Raw genomic sequence first — 22,319 nt, 5'->3', positions numbered from 1 at the left:
TTTGGTGTAGCACTCCAGAGATCCCAGCGCAAGCTACAAAGGGCACCCAACATCATTGCTATTTTCTATAGGCTTAAAAATTGTTGCAGAATGTTACTTTTTTGGGGGGTTGTTGGGTTTTTTTGGGTGGATGGAGGTCCTAAGCCTATAGCTATAGTGCTCCAGGGGTGTTACATTAACTCAGGCACTGGCTAGTGATGGGAGGAGGCTGTAGACTAGTTTGGGATGATCTCGTGGCTCCCCCACACAACCACCTGCCCCAGGCTGGGGAGACAGGCAGAGGAGCTCCTGGTCTGCCCAGCATCCGTGTATACGTTAGCCTGTTTGAAATGTTTCCACTCAGAAACAAGTGTGGTCCTAATGGTCATTTGGGCCAACCAAGAGCTGCATCACCATCTGGAGGGGCCTCCTGGACCTCCTGCTGAGGGGTGGGATGGACCGGGCAGAGCATCTGTGGGACCTGGGGCCACGGTGGCGAGTGCTGGTACCAGGGTCTGCTGCTCCTGGCTGGGAAACTTCTTCTTTCCTTCTCCTAGATTAAAGGTCACCTCTGCTAGAAAAGTAAGATCAGGGCTCACTGAGCCCTCCATAAGGCTGAGAGATGGAGAGTGAAATCCCATTACATTAGTGAAACTGAGAAACCCACTATCTATGTGTTTTTGTACAATAACAGCCCTTTTAGTCCCATTTTCTCCCCCCTGTCCCACAATATGTTGCAAACACACAAAGGGTGGTGGAGCTCAGGCTGGGTAGATGCTGGGCCAGCCATACAGCCCCACTGCACTAACCTCCCAGTTAGAGGTGCTGGGTGTTGGATGTTAATGGTGCCACCCCAGGTTGCGGTCTGGCCCCCAACACTACACATGCTGTACAGGGGCATCATTTCCACACAGAATTCAGATGCAAGGGAATCATAAAGCACCCCAGGAAACAACCAGATGAAAAAAATACAGATGAGCTCATCACGATTAATAAAAATTATTTTAATAAAAATTTTACATCAATATACTTCTTTAATAATTGCTTTAGTTCTTTGATAGACATCAAAAGATGGTTTTCCATCCAGAACGTAACTTTTTCTTTAAAAATGTTGAAATGAAATGTTCAAAATTAAGAAACGGCTTGCTTAAATTTTTTTCCAGAGGTACTAACTCACCCAGCCCTTCCTCAGAAATGATTTGGTTTTTAAAGCCCACGTTTTCTGATTAGTTCATCAAAAAATCCCCAGCCCCTTCTAACTGCAGAGGAAGAGAGGGGGCTGGAATGATTTATTGGTGGCTTTCTTGCTGTTTCTTTCTTTTTTATCCCTTTCTTTTCTTCTAGTATATGTGTGTCCGGTCTAGTAACAAGGCTGTCTATTGCACTGTAGGAAATATATACGAACAAAATTCTTGCACAGAAGAAAATCAGAAAACTAATTTATGCTTTGAAACCAGAATGGGTCTGAGTCTTATAATTAACAAAGATGTTTTTACTGAAGAGTAAAGGAGCTGGTTTTTGTATTAGTCTTATGAAAAAACCAGTCCTGTTACAAGAATTTTAATTTTATAATTTTTTTCCCCCAAGCATGGGTGAAATAGAGGAGCAAGGGGTGTGCAGAGGTTAGGTGGACCCTGGCCGAGCGGGGCTGCAGAAGCTTGCTCCTCTGGTAGCTCCCAGTGCGTGCTGGTGTCAGGCCCCAGCACCTTCTGGGCTGGCTGGCTGCAATGGGGCTGATGTCTAATTAAAAAAAAAAAAAAAAAAGAATCAAGCAGAATGGAAGGAAACGCAAGTGCATTAGCTGTCCTCAGCAAGCATGGGTGCTCCCACCACATGCTGCTGGCGCAGCTGCCCTGTCCCTGCAGCTGCCGGTGCCCCATTGTCCATCGTGTCCAGGAATTTTTCAGATCCTAATAGCAATAAGCACGTGCGTGGGGGTGTGCCAAGGAGAAGGGGAAAGTTTGTTGCGTGGAGAGGTGTTTTTGACCTTGCAAACTCAATTCCTATTCCACAGCCGAAGAATTTGGAAAAGGTTTGGCTGGGCGCACAGCAGCCCGCGAGGAGCCAAGGCTGGGCACCAGCAGTGCTCTGCCTCAGCCACGCCGGGGTTTTCCTGCCAGCGGGACCCAGAATTGCTGAGGACACCTTCCAAATGGCAAACAGCGCTAACTTGCGAATACGCATTAGCATAAATACAGCAATGCCAAATACAGCTGACTAAAAAGCGCACACACATCAATGTGGAAGTGTGCATTAATCCCTTTTTTAAAAATACACAAGTGCCCACTTTGCATTTTAATTTTATGCGATTGCAGTGCAATCTGCAGAAAAAAAGGCCTCACTTCTGGTGTGCAAACACTTGTCTTCACCGAGCTCCTTCCAGCATTGCCAAAGCCCCCCCGTCGGTTGTGTTTCAGCCTTGAGATATAGATCACAAGGATAGATGGCAACTGATTTTCCTTGTCACTTCAGCCAGGTTTAACCAGTACTACATGTTAGTTAAATAGTAACTGATTGAAATTACACTTATTGAGGATTATTTAGGTGGCAGACATATTGCACATTGTATTTAATTAACCATTTTATGTTCAATACAAAGACATCATCTCATTGCAGTAATCGTTGCCTGCAAAGTAACCAGACGACTGTGAGATGGGTATGTTATTGCAGTTCAAAACTATGGAAAAAGAGTGGATATGCTGGGCTGCCCGGGGATGAGCTGGGAGAGGGTTAATATGTGTAGGAAAGGGACGAGTGAAGGTGTAGGGGGGGTGGCCACAAGCACCTACATGCGAAGCCATTGAAGTAACAGGGAGCAGGCAGCTAAATGCGGGAGGGTAAGTGGCCGAGGAGGGACAGGTCGTGTTTATCCATGCAGAATTACAGGGCTGAGCAGGGCACGTTTCCCAGGTGGCACTGCCAAAAGGGTGTGGGAGGAGTGGAGCTGCTTGCTGTTCCCCCACGGGCATGCCAAGGGTTTTTGGTGGGAGGCTGTGTTATGTCAGAATGATTTCTTTTCTCCCTTAGCTGACTAACATAGTTCACTTGGAAGAAACGGAATAGCTAAGCAGGCTGGAGGCACGATGCATGTTTTCACTTCCCTGAAAATGGCCTTTGTAGAACAGCCCTCCCCTCAGATGCACGTCCACCGCTCCCTGTCTGAAGGCCACACAGTGATGTCCCGACCTGCCGAGAGCAGTGTTCAGCCCTGCCCTGGGGACTTTCATCTCATGCTAACATCAGAAGGCATCCTTCACTTTTAGCAGCCAACCAAGATGTAAACCTGACCTTTGACACAACCCTCTGGCCCTGTCCTGCAGCTCTTTGTCGCCCTGTTCACCCACCATCTGCCCTACCATCCCAGACGCGATGACATCTTCTACCCTCCTTGCACTCTTGCCCTTGGCAGTCCCACTCTTGCTCTAACTAATGGGGCTGTGGGGACTGGGGCTGAGTTTCGACCTTGTACGATGGTAAGTCTGCAACCTGTCCCACCTCTCCTTTCTCCATGTGTCAGCGCAGGGACTCCTCTAGGCAGGGACCTCTCTCCTGGATCCTATGGGATGCTTCATGTGCTTGCGGTCAGGTTAAACAAACAGCAGCTCTGCCACTGCCACGGTGAGGAAGAGAGGGCTAATGTATTATATAAATAATATCCCTGCAACATTTAAGAAAGAACAATGCAGAGGATTGAATGAATTATTATAATTTAAAGTCTATTGTGCTTATAGAATAAGAGCGAGCATATTCATCGGTCCATATGTCTCAACAGTTGGCTGGAAATGTAGTCAAAATTTTACCCAACCCTCTCTAGTTTCCCTAACCAGTGTGCAGTTTCTCTGAGATACCCATATGTTCACAGTTAACTTTATCTATTAAATTGATTTGGAAATTAATTTGGCAACACAAAATCCCATAGGATAAGGAAGTCAACATCTTCATCTACCCTCCTTTTTTGAACAGGTCATGACTTAGGCTAAGGTTAGAAAATCAGAACTTGAGTTTTCACTGTAATTTGAATTTCCTCCCCCAGCCTCCTGGCAAGTTGTAGGAATACAGTTATTGCCCTACAGAAATTATAATTTTCCTAGTCTGGCATCCCATTCCTGGCAGTGATCTACAGCAGATGCTCCAGCAGAAGACAAAAACATTAGGAACCAAATGGCAACAGAATTATGTGCAGGAATGTCCTCATTCCCTGAGACACTTCTTCCACAGCAGGCTTGGGCAGTGGGAGAGCTCTCCAGCAGGAGAGAGAACACCTTTCTACAAGCCCATAGCAAGACACTCCAGGTATGTTGGTATGTACACCTGATTTAATGCTCCTTGTCTAGCCAGATGTGGACCTGCCTGATTTAAATGTGTTTGCATAGGTCGATCGTATCACTTCTGAGAGCACCGAGGCATTTAAGATATCGCCAATGTGCTAATGTTACTGCTCGGATCTCGGGGCTTCCTTTGTGTGAAAGCTGCTCTGTTCAGAGGAAGCAGGAGCTGAAGGAGCCGCATGTTCCAGAAATGCAGCTTCCATACTGCGCTTGTGAGGGCACGGCTAAAGGTATCTCGCAGCAATGGCTGCGGAACTTTGCACTCTGTGACATGGTAAAGATATTTGAGTTCAGATCTGCTCCAGCCACGCATAGCCTCTCTGCTGATCTCCTGCCCAAATGGGGTTTCCAAAACTCCCCCGTGTCCTGGGCAGTTCTGCATCGTAACCACTCATGACCTCCAGCCGCTGCGGGGCCGGCCTGGGCTCAGGGCTCTGCACCGCTCTGCTAAAACCAACGGCCATGTGTTTATTTGGAAATTTTCCTGCTCTGTCTCAATAGCTATTTATCATGTTCCTTAATGCCACAGCTGTTTGGTTACGCCAGGTCATCTGCTTTTATTAGTCCTGTTCCCACCGCCCACTGAAACTCACACCAGACAGGAGATTATTATCCGTGGCCAAAAATAGCGCTCCTCTCATCCGCCTCTTCCAGTGATCCTGGAATCTTCAGTGGTTTTCTTCTTTCCTGATTTCCAGTTCTGCTGCCTACCTGCTGCCCGATGAAGGCTGGAGTGGCCGCCCTGGCAGCCGGCATCCTCGGTGGCACCGGCATCTTGCTCTTCCTCGTTGCTTTTGGGACAGACTACTGGCTTCTGGCGACGGAGTCCTGCGGGGTCTTTGAGCATGGGAATAGTACTCTGCAGACTGGGCAGGTAAACTCTGAAATCTTGTCTCCCTTTGCAAGAATTCACTTAAGTAATTGAAGAAAAAGTTTTAAATCTGTGATAATATGCATACTCATTGAGAGTGTCTTGCTGATGTCAAACATCAGCCTGAGCTAGTGTTAAAATCCAAACCAGCTTTTCCATGCTATCTAGCGTTCTGACTGATGTAAGGTGTGTCTAGGAAATGTGAAGATAGCACCTCCGTAATCTGGCAGAGATGAACATTAGGGAATGAAAGGCAACAATGTAAGAATGAGATGTATTTGTTGACAGCAGTCACCTCTAAACACAAACACTATCTTCTGATATTTCCCATTAGAAGATTTCTTCTGTCATTTCTTCATTTTAAAATAGTTCATATTTTAAGGTGTAGGACTTGGCAATCATTGCCATCTGAGGTGATACGACTACAGCACAGGCAGGAAACAAAAGTGAGTATCAGAGGCAGAACAGAGTAGACAAGAGTTTCCACCCATCTCGCAAGAAGAGGCCTATGTATTTTCAAATTCGGATTTATATAGGATTTTAGTTAGCAGGAAATGTCATTTTCAAAGGACAATTTGTTATTTTAAGGCTAACTGCTGGTGTCACTTGGTTATAGATCCTTTCAAAAGTTTGATTTTAGCTGCACTTGCTATTGTCTAACTCCTCCATGAAATAACAACCAGATCAGTTCCTTGAGCCTCCCACTCTTCAAAAATGTTTTTGTGCCGATCAATGTATGGTTTCAATTACAAAATGACAGGAAGATCCTTGTTGTGTGCAGACTTTTTGTTACTTCAAAGTTCAATCCAATTAAGTTTGATTTTTTTTCTGGTGTGGTGAGTCACACTGGGCAAGCATCATGATGCCAGCAAGAAACATTTTCCTTCATTTCAGAATCCCATAATCAAATGTAGGACACTGTTTGCTTGAGTCATGTTTCCAAATTACTTTTGAAAAAAAAAATTATGATAGAAAAACTGCCTGGCAGAAGACACTGTCTTTGCTGTTTCAAGCAGTGCAGTAAAGCCCCGGAGATGGCAGAGCGCCACGGACAGAGGAGTGCCGCTTGGTCGGTGCGCTTGGGAAATGACAGTGTGAATTGTTTCAGATATCTGTTTGTGCTGTTGTCTTTTAAAGTGGAGAGACTAGAGATGCTGCACGGCACGTGTGAATAAGCACCTCAAATATCTGAGCTATACTCTTGGCCAGCTGTTAGTGTGCCTGTCGCTAAGGCAGAGGTGACTTCAGAAGTGCCAGGCAGAATTAGGAACTGCTCTTGCTCTTTCCTCTGAGCTGTTTTATTTCTATTTCAGACACTGTTTCTATTATTTCTATTTCAGTTACCCGTTGTGTACAACAGGCTGTGTTTTTAGCTTCTCTTCCCTCTCTTAAACTGGCAAATCCTGTCCCTTACAGATAAGGATGGGCTCGAGCATCTGCCAAACAGCGATTAAATGTGCCATAGATGCCCTCAGTCAGCAGCCACCCAGCTGATGAAGCTTGAGGGCTGCATCCTACCGTTGCCATAGTTCACATTTTTTCCCAAAAGTGAAAGGAGATTCAGGTCAGAGCTCTGGAAGCAGTCATAATTTGATGCATAAAAACCCCAAGGGGAGGGCAGTTTCCTCTAGCACCTCCTCACTGAGTCCCACCTCCTTTTCCTAGTTCACAGGGTCCAATCCTGTATGGAGTTTCTCTGTCCTCCACAAAATGTAATTTCATAGCAGTCACGTCTCCTTGACCAAACTGTATGTGATCAAGATAAAATTTATTTTGGCTATAGTTTTAATAAGTTTTTTGGTAGATAGTTCACAACTCAACTTTGCGCATCCTCCCTTGTGGAAAGGCCTAAACCTTGTGCTCACAGGTCTGGCCTGGGGGCTGAGGTGGGCTCACAGAAAAGGGAAAACTGCCAACATCCCTGTTGTGGTCTATGAGAAGACTGGTGTGGTCCCTCGTACAAAAAAAAAGAGTAATTTCTGTCTCACTTAAGTTTAGCATAACTTCTACCAGGCTCAGCGGAGGGAGAGAAAGAAGGAAACTTTTGGGCTGGAGTTTGGAAGAAGCTCACTGGGAGTGTTCCAGTTGGGATGTCTTCTAGGGTTAAGCCAGATCTTGCACAGATCTTGCAGAGTAGCAAGGACATCTGAATGGTTGCATTGGGTCACACCTAAACTTGCTTACCTGTTAATCAGCCTGCTTCCTACCATTTGCAACAGCAATAACATTTACATAAGGAAAGCGTTTAAGAAGTAGAAATCACCCAGAATGCTCTGCTCCCTGACATGCCTGTCCAGTTCTGGCCATCAGTAGTTTAAAGATATCAGGGAAAGAACTGTTTTGTGAAGGTCTGCAGGACAATTTGTTGTCAGAACATTTTGTAGCTGTGATACAACAAAAAATTAAGGATAGCAGCTGTGTCTGTGTTCCCCAGCTCCTCCAAAACCAACTCAAACACCAAATGAAAACCCCAACAGAGAATGAAAGCAACAATTGTCTAAGCAAAATAATTTCACTTTTCACCTTTCCACCATGATCATCCCTGTATCAGCTTGGGCTTTCTTTCCTCCTCAGGCTGAAACACTGACTGAGGTCAGGAAGGAGATCCTCACTTTCCATCATGAGGGCTTCTTCTGGCGGTGCTGGTTCTTCGGCGAGGGCCACCCAGAGACCATCTGGACCTTCTGGTACAGTGAGTACAGTGCCACCACAGCATTCTCTTACAGCTTGAATTGCAAATAAGCACAAGAAGGGCTCCCAGGGATGAGGAGACAGTTGCCTTTATTTAATTTTTTTTTCATTCACATCATCTCTCTATCAAAAGCAAACTTGGCCCGCCCTTTCTGTGCTCTTTTTTTGACTTGGATTTTGCTCTTGGAGGGTTGGTCACGGAAATGTAGGATCCTGTTGGCGCCATTTGATATATCACCTACAAAGTGTTATGTAGAGGTGGTTTCCACCAGCAAGACCAGCTCTCTCTCCCATAACTCTTCATGTTTGTGCTCAACTAAGGTCGGCTAAATCTGAGCCTGTACCTTGGCTGACCATTGGCATTGCTATTCTGTCAGTGCTTTCAGCCACCGGGGTGCTGAGCGTTGCCAGCTCCTACCGATTTCAGCATGGGGAAGGCTGCACATGCACGTGTGTGGTCTCCCTGGGTGCTCAGGACCTCGAGCAGCGGGCAGTGGTGGACCTTGGAGAGCTGTAACCACATGTGTTTATGCTCTTAAGCACACAAAACCTTTATTTTAAGAACTTGCCTCTTTTCAAAGGTCATTGAAATTAGAGGTGTGGATGAACACAGACGGATGCATTTTTTTTTTTTTTTCTGAAAGTGCATTCACTCTTCAAAATAAATTGAAGGAGAAAGAGAAACCTGTTCTGAGACACCAGTTGGTGCTGACTGGTGGCCCACGTGCAGTGAAGCGTGGGGTCTTGGCCCAGTGAACCAGGTGCTCCCACCAGAAAGAGCAGAGGAGTGAGACCACCCCACAGCACCAGCCGGTAGCCGAGCCAGCAGCCAGCTCACCTGCGTTAATGCACGGTGGGTAATTAGAGGTCATCCTTTCCCTGGGATGCCACAACCCTAGAGAAGTACTGGGGATGAAAAAAAAAAAGAGATTTTAAATCAGTTCTGCAAAGGTTTTAAACACTGCAAAGGCCTTGACCTGCGCTCGCTGGTGCTTCGATCCGCTCAAGGATGCTCAGATGCCTGTGGAGCAGCGTGATCGCTGCATAGGGCACTGGACTGCAGGTAATGCAGGTTCTCACAATAAATTTACTCTGCGCTGATTAAAATTTCAGATGACTTTGCTGTCTCCCGGTCCCTGACCTGTGTTTCCTGTAAAATCTTGCAGGGACGGTTACTACCACCTTTCAACAGAACAATGTGAGATTTTTCACACAGGAATTTTTGATAAAAAAGGACAGGCTTGCGAGAGGAAGTTTGCTATCTAATTACATTATATGAAAATACATGATAGAATATAATGTTACCTGAAGTAAGATGACTCTGATAACTGGCAAATTTGTATTACTTCTTTAGGTATTTATTATAATAGGATTGATCATGGCAAATTAATTTGCTGCTCTCGTGGATGTAATAATTAATTCAATAGGTATTCCATAGTCAATTTAGCATGAACTAATGTCCACCTATTATAAAGTGTTCCTTTGAGCTGGGGAACATATTTAAATAAGTGGCCAACCATTAATTAATTCATTTAACATTCATTCTATTACCGTTAATCATGATAAGCCTCAGTGGTATTAATATTGATGGGGCACTTCCATTCTAATTGTGCTTTCCCTTCTCACAAACTGGAGGTCTTGTGAGGTAGCTTGTTTGGGTACCTGAATGCCTTTGCCCCTTCCAGGCGGTCTGACATGTTTTCTGGAGGAAAACAGCGATGGGGATATTTACACTGATTTCAGTTGCTGTGGCTTTCATGATTTATGTCCACCTCAGACTCAGGTTATGAAGATGAGAAGACGTACGGGTAGCGGTCTCAGATCCTGTTATATCTCCCCTCTCTCATAATTCTTCTTTTTCTTTTTTCTTTCTAGCCAGAATTTACTGTCTGTCTTTACTCCCCAGCCTTCTGCTTTCAGTGAGGGTTTTGTAGGTATTGCAGAATAGTACGTTGCCATCTTAATACTCTCACTGTGACTTTGCAGAAAAGCAAAGCAAACCGGGATTTATTTTTTTTTGTGTGTGTTCTTTTTCAGCCAGCCAAGCACACCCCAAGTTCTGCATGCATGGCTACCTCTTTCCCATGCCCATCGCTCTTGGACCTTTCCCCCACCCTACCTACGACACGACCGCAGGTGGGTTCCTTTCCTCCTCCCCCAGCAGCTCCTTTCCAAGCACTGGGGCAGAGATTTACGACGCGTGTCAGGGCTGCGGTTCTCCCATTGTAAATGCACGTGGCCAAGCATGACCAAGACTTTTGCAAAGCTCCCTTACAAAACGGCCTTGCCTAGTTGACTGAGCTGAGCTGTGAGCACATCAGGACATTCTCCTACATCTTCTTTCTCCAGAGCCTGCTATGCCTGGCCATGAGCTGTGCACCCTCCCGCTGGGTGCTTGGCACCTATGAGCTAGGGAAGATGCTAAACCCACTCTCCCCCACCTCCTTGCTCACTGGGAGGAGCTGGAGGCAGAGGGCTTCAGCCTTGTGGCCAAATCCAGACCCCGTAGGCGAGCAAGGAAAATAATTTCTCCTGGGCTGTAGGCTTGTGGCAGCCCAGTGCTGACTCGTTTCCAGAGCCTGGCTTCCTGGGAGAGCTCTGGTGTTGATTTGTTGTAAGACAGGATAAACAAACACTGGAAAATCAGTTAAAGACCAAATTGTTAGAAGACCCACGTAAGTGACTGGCTTAGTTTTAATACAGCGAACATGACACAGTTGGAGAGCTCTCGTTTCAACTGGTTCCCTTTTTATTTATGTTTCTCTATATTTTCTGAGTTCTTTAATGAATGAGCTGCTGTTAGGAATTTTAATTTGCTAAATTGGTGGCAGCAGCTAGAATTAATTCAATGATCTTTTTTGAAATGAATTGATTTCTTTAAATAGTGTGCATCACTCTGCGTTGCCTCTGGGGATCAGGGCAGGCGTACTGCACAAACAAACATCTTGACCTTTTCCTTAGCCTTTAGCAGTACCTTTTTTATTTATTTTTTATTTTTTATTTTATGAGGAATTAATTAAAAAAAACCCCAACATTTGTCAGTCGGAGCATGTGAGGGAGAGCAGCTAGTTTCTTTTGCTGTGCTGTGCAGGATTCCTGCCTCGGGGAGCATGCCGTAGTGTAAAATGGATACGAGGGACCTGTCAATCAGAGGAGGAGGAGGAGCTCGTTGCAGGCTGTGTGCAGCTAACGTGTGGGTTCAGCGGTGGGATTTTTTCTGCTTAGGAGAGACACGGCATCTAGTTTCTGAATGGTCTGGCTGATAAACATACTATTTTTTCCCTACCAAATAAAGGGCCCTGGAGGCATCTGTTCCTGCCTGTCAGCCCTTGCTATGAAACCCTCTCCAGCTGCCTCTCAGAAATGCCCGTTGGGTCCCAGGAAGGTGCTGGGGAACTCTGCCTGGAGGGTCCCGGCAGTCACCCAGCTATGATCCCTGGGGAGATGAGGATGTCTAAGCACCCACATTTAGGGCAGAGGGAGCACAGGGCTCTTTTGCTGCGCTGTCCTGGCTGCAAAGCCTTTGGACATCTACAGCGAGCAGATGCTTCCATCGTTAATGCTCATTTTATTTCAAATCAGTCTATCCTCATACGCAAATGATGACAAAACAGGAGGCCATCCAAGAAGAGGGGTTCTCCAGCTATTACCTGCTCCAGAGATAATTCTGCCTTATCTGCATCCTCTTAGGCTCCCTGAGAGAAACGGGTGACGGGAGGTTAAACATGAAAATGAATTCTGTGGTTTTGGAGAGTTCAAGATACTTATCTCTCCCTAAGTGGCTCTCCTGACAAAATGGTTTCAAATGAGCAAAACGCATCTTCTCTGTATCATTTTTCTTTCAAGTGTGAATCATTTCAGCATTACCAACTTGCTCGTGCTCAGCTTAAATCTCTAAGTAGCACTTCTGAAAAACAAGGGGCAGGGTGAGATGCAGGGGTCTGAGGGGATCAGGTAATTGGAGGAGCAGGAGGCAGGTACCAGAGGGTCTCTGCCAGAAGACCACCACCTCTGGCCAAGGTTTATGGCAGTGACTGGAAGAGGCTTGGTTACTGGGAGGCTGAAGTCCGTGGGCTATGTCCCATCCCATGGGATGTGATGGATACAAGCTTGTTCGGCTCGGGCTGGTGTGGTTGCATGAAGTGACAGCAACCCCCCTGAACCCGGTGGATGAAGAGGCAGCTGTTCTCCTGCCCTGTTCTCTTACTTGGAGTCAAGTAAGGCCATTAATGGGGGAAATCATTAGCTCCCATTCTTCCCACTGTCCTGCTAACAAAAATCACCTTTATTTTAAATCAGGAAACTGGCACCTTCCGTAAGTGTTAATTAAAATGGAACAAAGATGTGGTCTGATTCCATCTCTCCAAATTTTGCTATTTTCTTTCCTTTCTTGCCAAGCTTTTCCACCCCCCACGGGCACAGCTAAGCACAGTGTCCTTTACTCCCCCCCCCCTTTGTGGCACGCTTCCCTGGCAGACCCTTCCAACCACTTGTACTCATTCCAACCCCATTCTGTAGGGCATGACATTCAACCTGAACTTGCATGGCTCCAGGCACGTTGCACCCACGCTGCGGCAGGCAGTTAGCAAAGCGGGTGCTCCAGCTCTGCCTAACACAAGCAGTGTTACAGGTTATTGCTTTTGCTGTTGCTGGTGCAGGAGTTAAGCACGGACTGAAGAAAACCGCTTTTGCTCTTCTTTCCCCTGACTTTGCTCTTTTTGACCTCCCAGTGTACAGAGGCTTCTGGACGGCGTTCATCATGCTGGCCGTCGCCGCTGGGCTGGTGGGAGGGCTGCTGCTGGTGTGCGGCGTGCCCTTCGTCAGCCCCCGGTCCTACAAAGTGGGAGGCGGATTCCTCCTCACCTCGGGTAAGCTCTGAGCTGGGTAACAGGATGTAACCGGGCAGGAACGCAGCAGCCGCGCTCTGCCTCGTGGTGCCGGGGAAGGGGAGGCAGCCAGGGGGGAGGCGCAGCGGGGGGAGGCGAGGGACTGGTGCACTGGGTTGGAGTAAATGACGGGAGCTGCACTGACTTGGAGTAAATGATTTCCCTCTTCCCCTGCTGGAATTAAACTTCTGTGCTTAGTCAAGCCTTAGCAAGATAGTCCTTAGTCCTAGGAAGGCTGGAGTCTGCAAAAACTGCTTCCCCCTCCCGCCCCGTTCTATGCAACCCAGAGGAACAGAACATTTCTTTTATTTATTTACTACTTTTATTTTAGTAAACTCTGTAGCTGCATTTTTTTATTTACTACTTTTATTTTAGTAAATTCCGTAGCTGTGTGTTTTTTTATTTACTACTTTTATTTTAGTAAAGTCTGTAGCTGCGTTAACCCTGGGCAGCAATCAGCCACGCTCTGTTCCCCTAAGTCAGTCTCTGGATTTGGGCTCTCCTGTCTCTGCTGTTAACATCTGGCAGCGCTGGAAACCCACTGAGTGATGAAAGGCGTACCCAGCGACGCAAAATGGGAGGGCTGCCTTAATAAAACCTGAAAAGATAAAGCAGTGGCACAGCAGGAAAATGAATTAAAAATAGACATTTATTCATTATTCCCTCTGCCATTACAAATTATTCCACTGAATTATCACTTGGGCTTCTTCCTTCTCTGTATTTGAGAAGGAATAACTGGCTTAACTAGTAGAAATACTTGATTTATAGTAGTGGCTCAAACTCACGCAAAAGCTTTTTTGCGACACAGGCAGCTGAAGGCTGGCGCTCAGCTGGGCCATGCCTAGTGAGGAACTTCGTAATGAAGTCAGGCCTTTCTCAGAACACCCACTGCTTAATTAGGGGTCCTGCACCAGGTCCTGCTTCCTCTTACACAGCAGGAATCAAACGTGAGCCAGTATCTTTGCTTCCAGTTTGGTCTTTAGGCGTGCCCAGGTTTTGGGGGGCTGCAGGCATCCATGAAAGTGTTTAATAAGAAAGGTCTCAACATTGCCCTTGGAAGAGCTCCACCTAAACTTCCAGTCTCACTGTGCCCTGCTATTACTATCTTTTACTCTTTCCCCCCATCATTTAGCTCCCTATCCATTTTATAGCTCCTTTCCTAATTTCTGTCTCCTCCAGATGTACTGATAATTAACCATGTGATGCCAGCTGAGCTGCTTGTTAAAACAAAACTAGATGACATCTATCTATTTGTCTAAAAACTCTGGAAGGCACTAAATCAATTTGGCCCTACCTGCCTCTGCTAATTTGCTTTGCATTTTGTCCAATTTTCCATTTGCCTCCAGGTCTTCAGTTATTGAAGTGAGGGCAGCAAGCCTGCGGGTATCTGCTTATCTCTCTCTTATATAGTTTAATAAAGGCTTGGTTGGGCTTAATTTTTCTAAGGGCAAATTTCACATGGTTTTATACACACGGATTTCATTTGGGAATGCAAGATGTCTAGCTATGAGGTCTCCAGCAGGTACCAACGCCTTCTGCTGAGTAGTGTTGGCCACCCGACACGTGTGTGTATTGAACCCATCTCTTCTCATGAGACTAGGGCCAAATATTTGAATCCTCTCAGATGTGACACCCTGCCTACCTCAGTTAAAGGCTTACCCCTTCAAAATACTCAGCTTTCAGCCCAGATGGAAAAACTGAGATCAGTCACCTTCTGACAGTGGCTAGAGAAGTGAAATATCCCACAGAAAAGGGTGTTGAGTAATAGTGAATCACTGTATTCTTCCTTTTTTCAAATTGTTTTTGCACTTCTTGATTAAAAAGCTGGGGCATAGAATGTGACGCTTTTTAGAAGATCTGATTATCCATCATATCTCTTGGCATTAGACAAAGATGCTGCTGTTTAAACTGAAGTTTGTATTAATGCAATTTCAATCTGAACAGCAATCATTGTTATTAACTGCCATTAGGAGGAATGAGTTCAGCTGGAAGAGACTTCCTGCTGCATTTTCAGTCTCAGTGAGAGTTAGGAGAATGCAATATTATTTCAGCAATTTCAGCAAAGTTTCAGCTGACCCTTATTTTTCAGTGTGTGTGTGTGTGTGTGTGGTGTGTACCCTGAACTCAGACCTCTGGATCCTGCTTGGATTCCTGATGGATTTGGGATGCATCCCTCCATAGTTATTTTTCTCGGTATCCCTTCTAAAAATATTTTGCATAATTGCGCTAAGCAGTAGGAACAATAGATTTAACACAGCTTCAACTCCCTAGCCATCCCTTTCCTTCGGATAGCGGAGAGACAACGCAGGAGAAAGTGCGTCTTGTCTTCTAATCATGGCCTGTGGGTCAGTGTTAATTAACCTCCCTCGCAGAAATGATCTCTCCTTGAGGAAGTGTGAAAATGCTGGCAATTTGTAGAGTGGGAACATGGTCTGGCAGTTGGATGGTGAGATGGGGCACCATGGCTGCAAGATGTCCCAGACTCTCAGGGCATCCTTTATATGCAACTTTATTCCATCCATAAGCCCCCTCTGTCCCTTTTGGTAGCAGCCCACGCTGGGGCCATTAAATCACAGCTGTGGCTGATCATTGCAGAACGATGCACCACTTGCCACTGAAAGGCTCTGAAGATGTTACTGGTGCAAATGCGCTCCTAGTTGCATTTTATGGGTAACCAGCCTGACATGATCTTGAGGAGTTAGTGTGCCCCTCTGTTGCCGGGGTGGTGGTGGTGGAATTCAGCACCTAAGGGTGAGGATTGTTATTGCTCAATTAGATCCCTTTGGGTTTCCTCTCTGAGATGCCTTTTAGTTACTGCACTTTCAAGAGGACAAATCTGACTGTCTGCCAGCTACCATAACATGCTCGGTGGGGGGTGTTTCTGAGAGCGCTTTCACAGGATCAGAGCCATCCCCCTTGATTTCCTCTGCTGGGCAACTCGGGGAATACAGCCAGAGCCCATCTGACATTTGCTGCTGCTTGCCTTTGCACATCTACTGCCCCAGCTGAGCTGCTATCCTTGCCAGCCTGCTCCCCAAAGCCCCCGAACGGCATGAGCAAAGAGCCAGCCTGCTGCTTTCCTTCTAACGTTTGCCATCCCAGACTTAGCTCCAGCGCTTGCAAGGGGGAGGCAGATACTGCCTGGTGACTAATTGTCCCCTTGTTTCAACAGTCAGATGACAATATGATTAATTATCACTACAATGTCACCAAGAGGGCCGGGTGAACACTGCACTGGAAATGTTTGAATCGCTGAGACAACTTTGCTGGTGCTCCTTGGTTTTCTGTGTGTGTGTTCCTCTGTTTTCTTTTCTTTTGGACATTTTAGAGACCAGGCTTAGAAGTGAGCACACACTTCTTCCAGACCTAGGGCAATCATTGAGCTTGCTGTGCTGCCCTAATACTTCTGGACCAGCTGCGTAGGCTTAAGTGAAAAAAGGATTTTTCCATCCCATCGTAATGAACAGAGGCAAAGAGGAAAGGGAGAGAAAGAAAGAGATCACTTGGCAAATTTTTCAGTAGTAGAAACCACAGGGATGTTGAGAGGAGCGTGGGGATGGTCTGCTGTGACGAGGTCTTTGCTTACGCTTACCCAAACCCAACACACATCCTGCATCTCGGACATGTGGGTCGATGCTGGGCTCATTTCTAGGGCAAAAAAGTAGATTATGTTCAGTTTTTCCTTTTGTTGCCCAAGGCAGGAAGAAATCTGGCTCTGTACATGAAAAACCATTGGGGGCTGGCAGGAAGCAAAGCTGCCTTTCCACTGTGGCTGAAACTAACCCCCCCACCAGAAGGGGGTCGTAGAGTGAGATCTGTTCAAAAGATGAAAAATCCAAAATAAAATAGCATTTTAAAAGAAAACCACCAAATATTTACTTTGGTAATATGGGAGTGGAATATGGAGATGTTCTCATTATGAAGAGTCCATTAATGTCTAAAAATGTGACAATTTTTAGGCAGTTTCATGAATACTTGTGATTGTTCCAAATAAGCATTTTTTTGCTGAACAGTTTCCAGTGAGCTGCTCTTTCTGCACTTCCACCGTCCTTCTCCAGCTGCACCTGGCCTTTTGATTTTCTTTTCTCGCCGAGGAGATGGTGTAAATCCCAGGGACTCCTTGCCACTCAGCTGTAATTATTCCAGGGAAGGCGGCTGCTTACTTTACATTTTCTTGTCATTTTCCCAGAGTGTGAAAATGTTCTTAATTTAGATGCCACGGCCGAGCCATCACCTCCAGTACCTGTTTAATAATAAATCTGTCCATACTGAGACCTGGTGCTTCTCCTGGGGCGAGGAGAGGGACCGATTCCCCATCCTTAGCTCCTGGCGAGCTCAGGGATGGTGCCACCCGCTTGTGAGGCTTCCCTGCACCCTCCTCAGGAAGAACTGGTAGGTTTTAATCCGATTTCTTCAACCAATGAGGCTTATGCCATCTAAATTGTTCCTGGGACAGTGCAATGCAACCCCCTGCAGCTGGGTTAAAGAAAAGTATGAGAATTCAAAAGTACGAGAATTCAAAAGTACGCTGCCCTACCCGTGTCCTCTGTCCCGTTGGGGCTATGGTTTTATTTGCGTCTCTTACGGTAGGTATTTTAAGTTAATGAAATAGAAATTGCTCTTTAAAAGAGCACTTTCCAAGGTTCAGTTGCTATCTAATTAATTTAATTTTAAATTACATCAGTAATAAAGACTTAATTGCCGTCTTATCAATATATTGTATTTTGTAAAGGACATGTGACTATTTAAACCTGCAATCGTTTTCTTATAGTAGAATAATTGGTATTTTAAGCATACAACTATCATATTAAGTGTAAAATATTTATTTGTGCACTTAATTTCAAGTGGTATCAAAATCTCAATGAACATGCAAATGTTACAACAGCTGTTATTTAACTCCTAGCCTGCCTTCCCAGCAAACATAAGGACTCTCCCATGTAAGGAAGAATGGCTGGAAATAGCAGCGTATGGTGATGTAAATTATATTCACATGGTTACACCAATTTTTGATTATTAAGATTCAATCTGCAGTCTTGGGGTATAGGAGGCAGTATAGTAGACATGACAGCTTAGGAGGGGTAGCTCCAACTTTTGTATAACACGTAGGAAGGACTTTGAACCCTCTATACGTTCACATAAGTTTGTAGCAGCAGATGTGCTTATATCCATTATAAGCAGAAACACAGTGAAACACTGATGTGTTTAACACATATCAATGTCAAGCTTTACCTGCTTCCTTTGCTTAGCATGGGAGTTGGATTTTGTAGTGTATAAGCTGCCAGGAAGAATAATTAAATACAGTACAAGCTACCTTTGATTTAAAAATTGCAAGGGGAGAAATTAAATCCAGCAGAAGCCACAGCACATCCACAGAACTGTGCGGTAACTTTTCAAGTACATTAATTTTGAACTGTTCACTGCTACTATAAAAAATATTAGAATCTGTGATTTATTTCTTTCATATATGTGTGTGTATGTGCATATATCTATATGTTATACAGCACCACTTAAAAATAGCAAGCTTCCAATCTAAATGATTCTATGATGTAGCAAGAGCAGATATTACTGGTTTCAGATCTGCCAGCACACCATCACTGTTCAGTTTTAATATATGTTGACTTTAACATGCACTATATATATTCTTCAATGTGACACGGTAAAGAATATTTGGGCCACTCTAGTTTTTGTCATCTGCTTCATACGGGGGAGCTAGACCTGCAGCCTCTGACCACCATCACTTTGAATCGCAAGGAAAGGAGGTTCCTATTAAGGCACTAAAGCCCCCAGAGCTGCTGGGGGCTGCGGCAGGGCCGGGGGATGCCTGTTCCCCACGTGCTTTTCAGATGTGACCGAGCTCTTCCTGCAAACGCTGACCTTCAAGGGGTATGCGTCTGGAAATACAAGATCACGAGGTCTCATGGGAGATCTGCTATTTGGGTCACAGCCATCCTGCAAGGCTTGGGAGCTCCGAGGTGAGCGGACCCTCGCTGAGCAAGATGCTGACCTTGCACTTACTGCTCAGGCTTGAGTGTGGCCTCAGCCTCCTCCCACCTGGCTCCAGGGGAGGGCAAAGGAGGTCTCACTTGCTGATAATAGACTTTCTAGCCTCATGGTATAAGCTGTTTATTATTCTTTTTATTATTCTGTTATTTAGTAGCCCGTTTGAGATTAATATCTCATGGCTACATGCCTTTTCCACTCTATTATGTGTTATTTCTCTGCAAAATAGGATCGTCTGTACTCCTCACCACGAGTGTTAATACTTGGTTGCAGAGCTCAGTTTAAGGAAGGGGGGCACCAGGTGTGAAGGGGAATGGCCACAAGCTGCAGCCACCGCTCGGTGCCTGGGTGGGCTCTGCTCGTGCTGCTGCTGGGGGTAGGTGGCCCCACACCAGCTAACGCTCGCCGTCAGCAGGACTGAGCCCCCTACCTTTGCCTTTCTGCTGGGAATCGGATCTGACACTACTTGGAAGGGCAGATATAAAGAAGGAAAAAGAGAGTTAGTGTCTTGTCTCACACCTCAGACAAATTCAAAAAGGCGACCCAACCGCTCTGTAAGAGCGGAGCACGGCGCTCGCCCCCCACGGGTCCCCACCATGCCCATCAGCCTGGCCTGGCGCGTTCTTCATGGCTGTCCTGGCTGGAACGGAGCTCTCGGTAGCGCCGGCGGGTAAAGCACGAGGCGCCGGTGGTGGGGCCGGGGCTGGTCGTGGTGCTGTGGGGCTCTCCCGTGGCACGCGGGCTTAGCTTGCACAGGAACCTGCAGAGCAACGTCACAAATTATTATTCTGCAACACTAAGCTTTGATGCAAAGGACCCGCAAGAATAAATGAGAAAAGTTCACAACCGATTTCCAATTTTATTTCTGTGTTTCACATGCAGAGAAAAACTCACCTTTGTCTCTCTTTCCAGGAGGTTTATTTCTCCTGCTCATATTTCTCTTCGTGATGTGGAAGGAGTTTGTCGCTGATTTTCAGAAGTACATCCTTCTGGAGAGGAGTGAGAAGTGCATGGACGACATACCCGTGCACGTGTACTACGGGTGGTCCTTCATGTTTGCCGCAGCGGGGGTACCCCTCGTTTTGCTGTCTGGACTCCTCTTCTACCTGGTCGGCAGAGACATTCTGAAGTCCCTGGAGTAAGAAAGTTTGGGGAAGGCCTCTGAGAAAATTGGTAATGCTCCTTTTGATGAAATATACACAAGTTTTGAGGACTAGATGATTGTTGTAGCTATAATCATCAGCATAGGTGCGTGATTACACCCTTACATGGAGGCAGGGATGGAGCAGTGAGCATCCAACCTCTCAGTCCAAAACCAGCCCCAGATGAGCATCCAGCTTCAGCATTTTTATACTTTGGAAAAATTTAGACATGTGTATGGGTTTTGCATCGGCTTTCTCTGCAGCCCATGGAAGAGCCTTCGCTGCAAACAGTCAAAACCCCTGAGTTTTATGGCATTCCCAGCATCTTTGTTTCTTGTAAAAGGTAATCGAATCTGGCTGTGACAGTGTACGCTGTAATGTCTATTTCTGAAAAGCAATTAAGGATGATTTTTTTTTTTAGCTGACTCTAATTGACGTCAAAGGACAACCATTTTAATGGGATGTCAGGAAACGTGAGAAATTTTTTTCTCTTTTTTTGTAAAAAGCCCTGATTCTGAAAATACAAGTGTACCTGGACCTAACCTAACTTTCAATAAGTGAATAAACCAGTTTCCGTGGCATGAAACATAGTATGAATTAATTAGTATTTCTTTACAGCACCACATTACTTTGCATTTACTATTTCCCCTGGACACAGTGTTGTGGGGACTCTCAACCCCAAACCTGAAAGCTGGTCAGGGCTGGGGGAAAGGGGTGGGAACAATTGCCCTGTTATTTTTATTTTGTTTGTTATAATAGACCCTGTCAGCCAGCTCAGTGAAGGACCTTCTTCTGTTCTCTAGACAGAGCACAAAAGTCAGCTCCAAAAAGACAAATTATATACCATTTGGATATTTTTAACTTCTTGCACTTGCCGAGGTATACCTCGCCTGACAGATAGCAGTGGTCCTGCGCATGCATGCCAGGTCTACCTACAGCTACCGCAGTGACGGAGGTGAATATGCAGAGGTTTGTAAAGACACTTGAGAAATGACAAAGATTTGACCTTGTCATGTTTTTTGAGTCAGATCGTGATGCTTTGAAGTAGTTTGTTAGGCCCTTGCTCAACTCATTTACGTAGATTTTAAATCAAACTTCCTAAAAATGCATGCTGTTCTCATGAATGTCAGAGTTTGTGCTAAACATACATCTTCCAAGCTTTATATCATGCTATTTGACTCGGTATAGTTAATTAATAATGTAATGTAAATCTCTTCTAGAAAGCAGTGAAGATTGTTGGCAGTATAAAAATGTTTGTTAATGCCCTTTCTAAAATATTATTCAAGCCTGGCATTTCTTTCCTTTTGGAGCAAGTTCTAATTATTCTTTTACAAGATCCATGGAATACATAGAGTGAGAAATTGTAATTCCCACATGTAAAGATTAGTTCTTTTATATGAATACCAGGCTTGGTCTACAGTTCTTAAGAAAAATTCACACTATTTCTCCTTAATAGAAATTTTGTTTGAATAGCACTGGTATATACAGGTAAAAAAACCATGTTATTTCCCAGTGAACAGATGTTTCGTGACATTTACAAATACAGAGATATTTCAGTATTTTATTTGGCCATTCTAAACGTTTTTTTTTTCCCCATGATATCTCCTTGGGTTATGCCTGTGCCCCATCAGTTCTTCTAGTGATAATTTCTCACTATAAATTCCCTTTGAATAATTTTTGTCATTTAATTATCTATTCAGTGTAGAGATGAACACTTATGGTCACAAAGAATAAAAGTATATAATCCAGGAGCAGAAGAGGTCAAGATTTACAGTCACTTGCCTTTCACTGATCCCATAAAACAATCCAAGCATGCAGGAATGATGATCCCATAAGAGACACCAGGGCAGAAGAATGAGAATGCAGCAAGAAATCCATCAGACTTATTGATATCTGTGAAGCTGAGAATCCCTGAAGTTGTGAATATAGAAGTGAGTTTTATATTATAGAATGAAATATTTATTAACTTTCTCCATCTGTTCTTTAAAAAATTTAGTTTAATGTCATCAAGGCATTTATGGAATACATTTAGCTTAATCATGCATGCATGCCTTAGGGAGTAAACCATCCCTGGAGACTTGCTCATTCTGGATCAGCTCTAGAACAAGCAAGAGTTTAAAATTCCATCATTCTTTTGAAAAAACACAGGACTTGGAATCATTCTTGAACAGAGGAGTTTAAAAAAAAATTATCTAGTATTGAGCATAGTCTGTCCAACAGTTATCTGATGATGAGCATACCCTGCCAGGCACAACGGTAAGGCTACAGCTGATGAGATTATAGACCAGCACAACCACAGCAATTAGCAGCTCTGTTTAAACGCAACATTTGTAGCTTGCACAAGTGTTAACCAAACACATAATTTTGGTGGACCAACAAGCCTAATTCCTTTGCTCTCAAGCTTCTTGCGGCAACTATAACT

The 22,319-nt window shown here is 45.0% G+C and overlaps 1 protein-coding gene across 1 annotated transcript; it reads left to right on the top strand.

Moving 5' to 3' along the window:
• The first annotated feature begins 1,767 nt into the window (after positions 1–1,767).
• On the top strand, positions 1,768–20,467 carry LOC101923532 (transmembrane protein 182-like). Its single transcript, XM_005236763.3, has 7 exons — positions 1,768–4,272; positions 4,353–4,537; positions 5,006–5,181; positions 7,753–7,870; positions 9,907–10,005; positions 12,600–12,737; positions 19,668–20,467. Exons 1-7 carry the CDS (start codon positions 4,106–4,108, stop codon positions 19,895–19,897), a joined length of 1,113 nt encoding a protein of 370 aa, XP_005236820.2. The 5' UTR covers positions 1,768–4,105; the 3' UTR covers positions 19,898–20,467.
• The last annotated feature ends 1,852 nt before the right edge of the window (positions 20,468–22,319 follow it).

This window comes from Falco peregrinus, chromosome 13 (assembly GCF_023634155.1).
Source record: "Falco peregrinus isolate bFalPer1 chromosome 13, bFalPer1.pri, whole genome shotgun sequence".
NCBI lineage: Eukaryota > Metazoa > Chordata > Aves > Falconiformes > Falconidae > Falco > Falco peregrinus.
The sequence above is the reverse complement of the archived record's forward strand: the minus strand, read 5'-3'. Positions and strand labels throughout refer to the sequence as shown.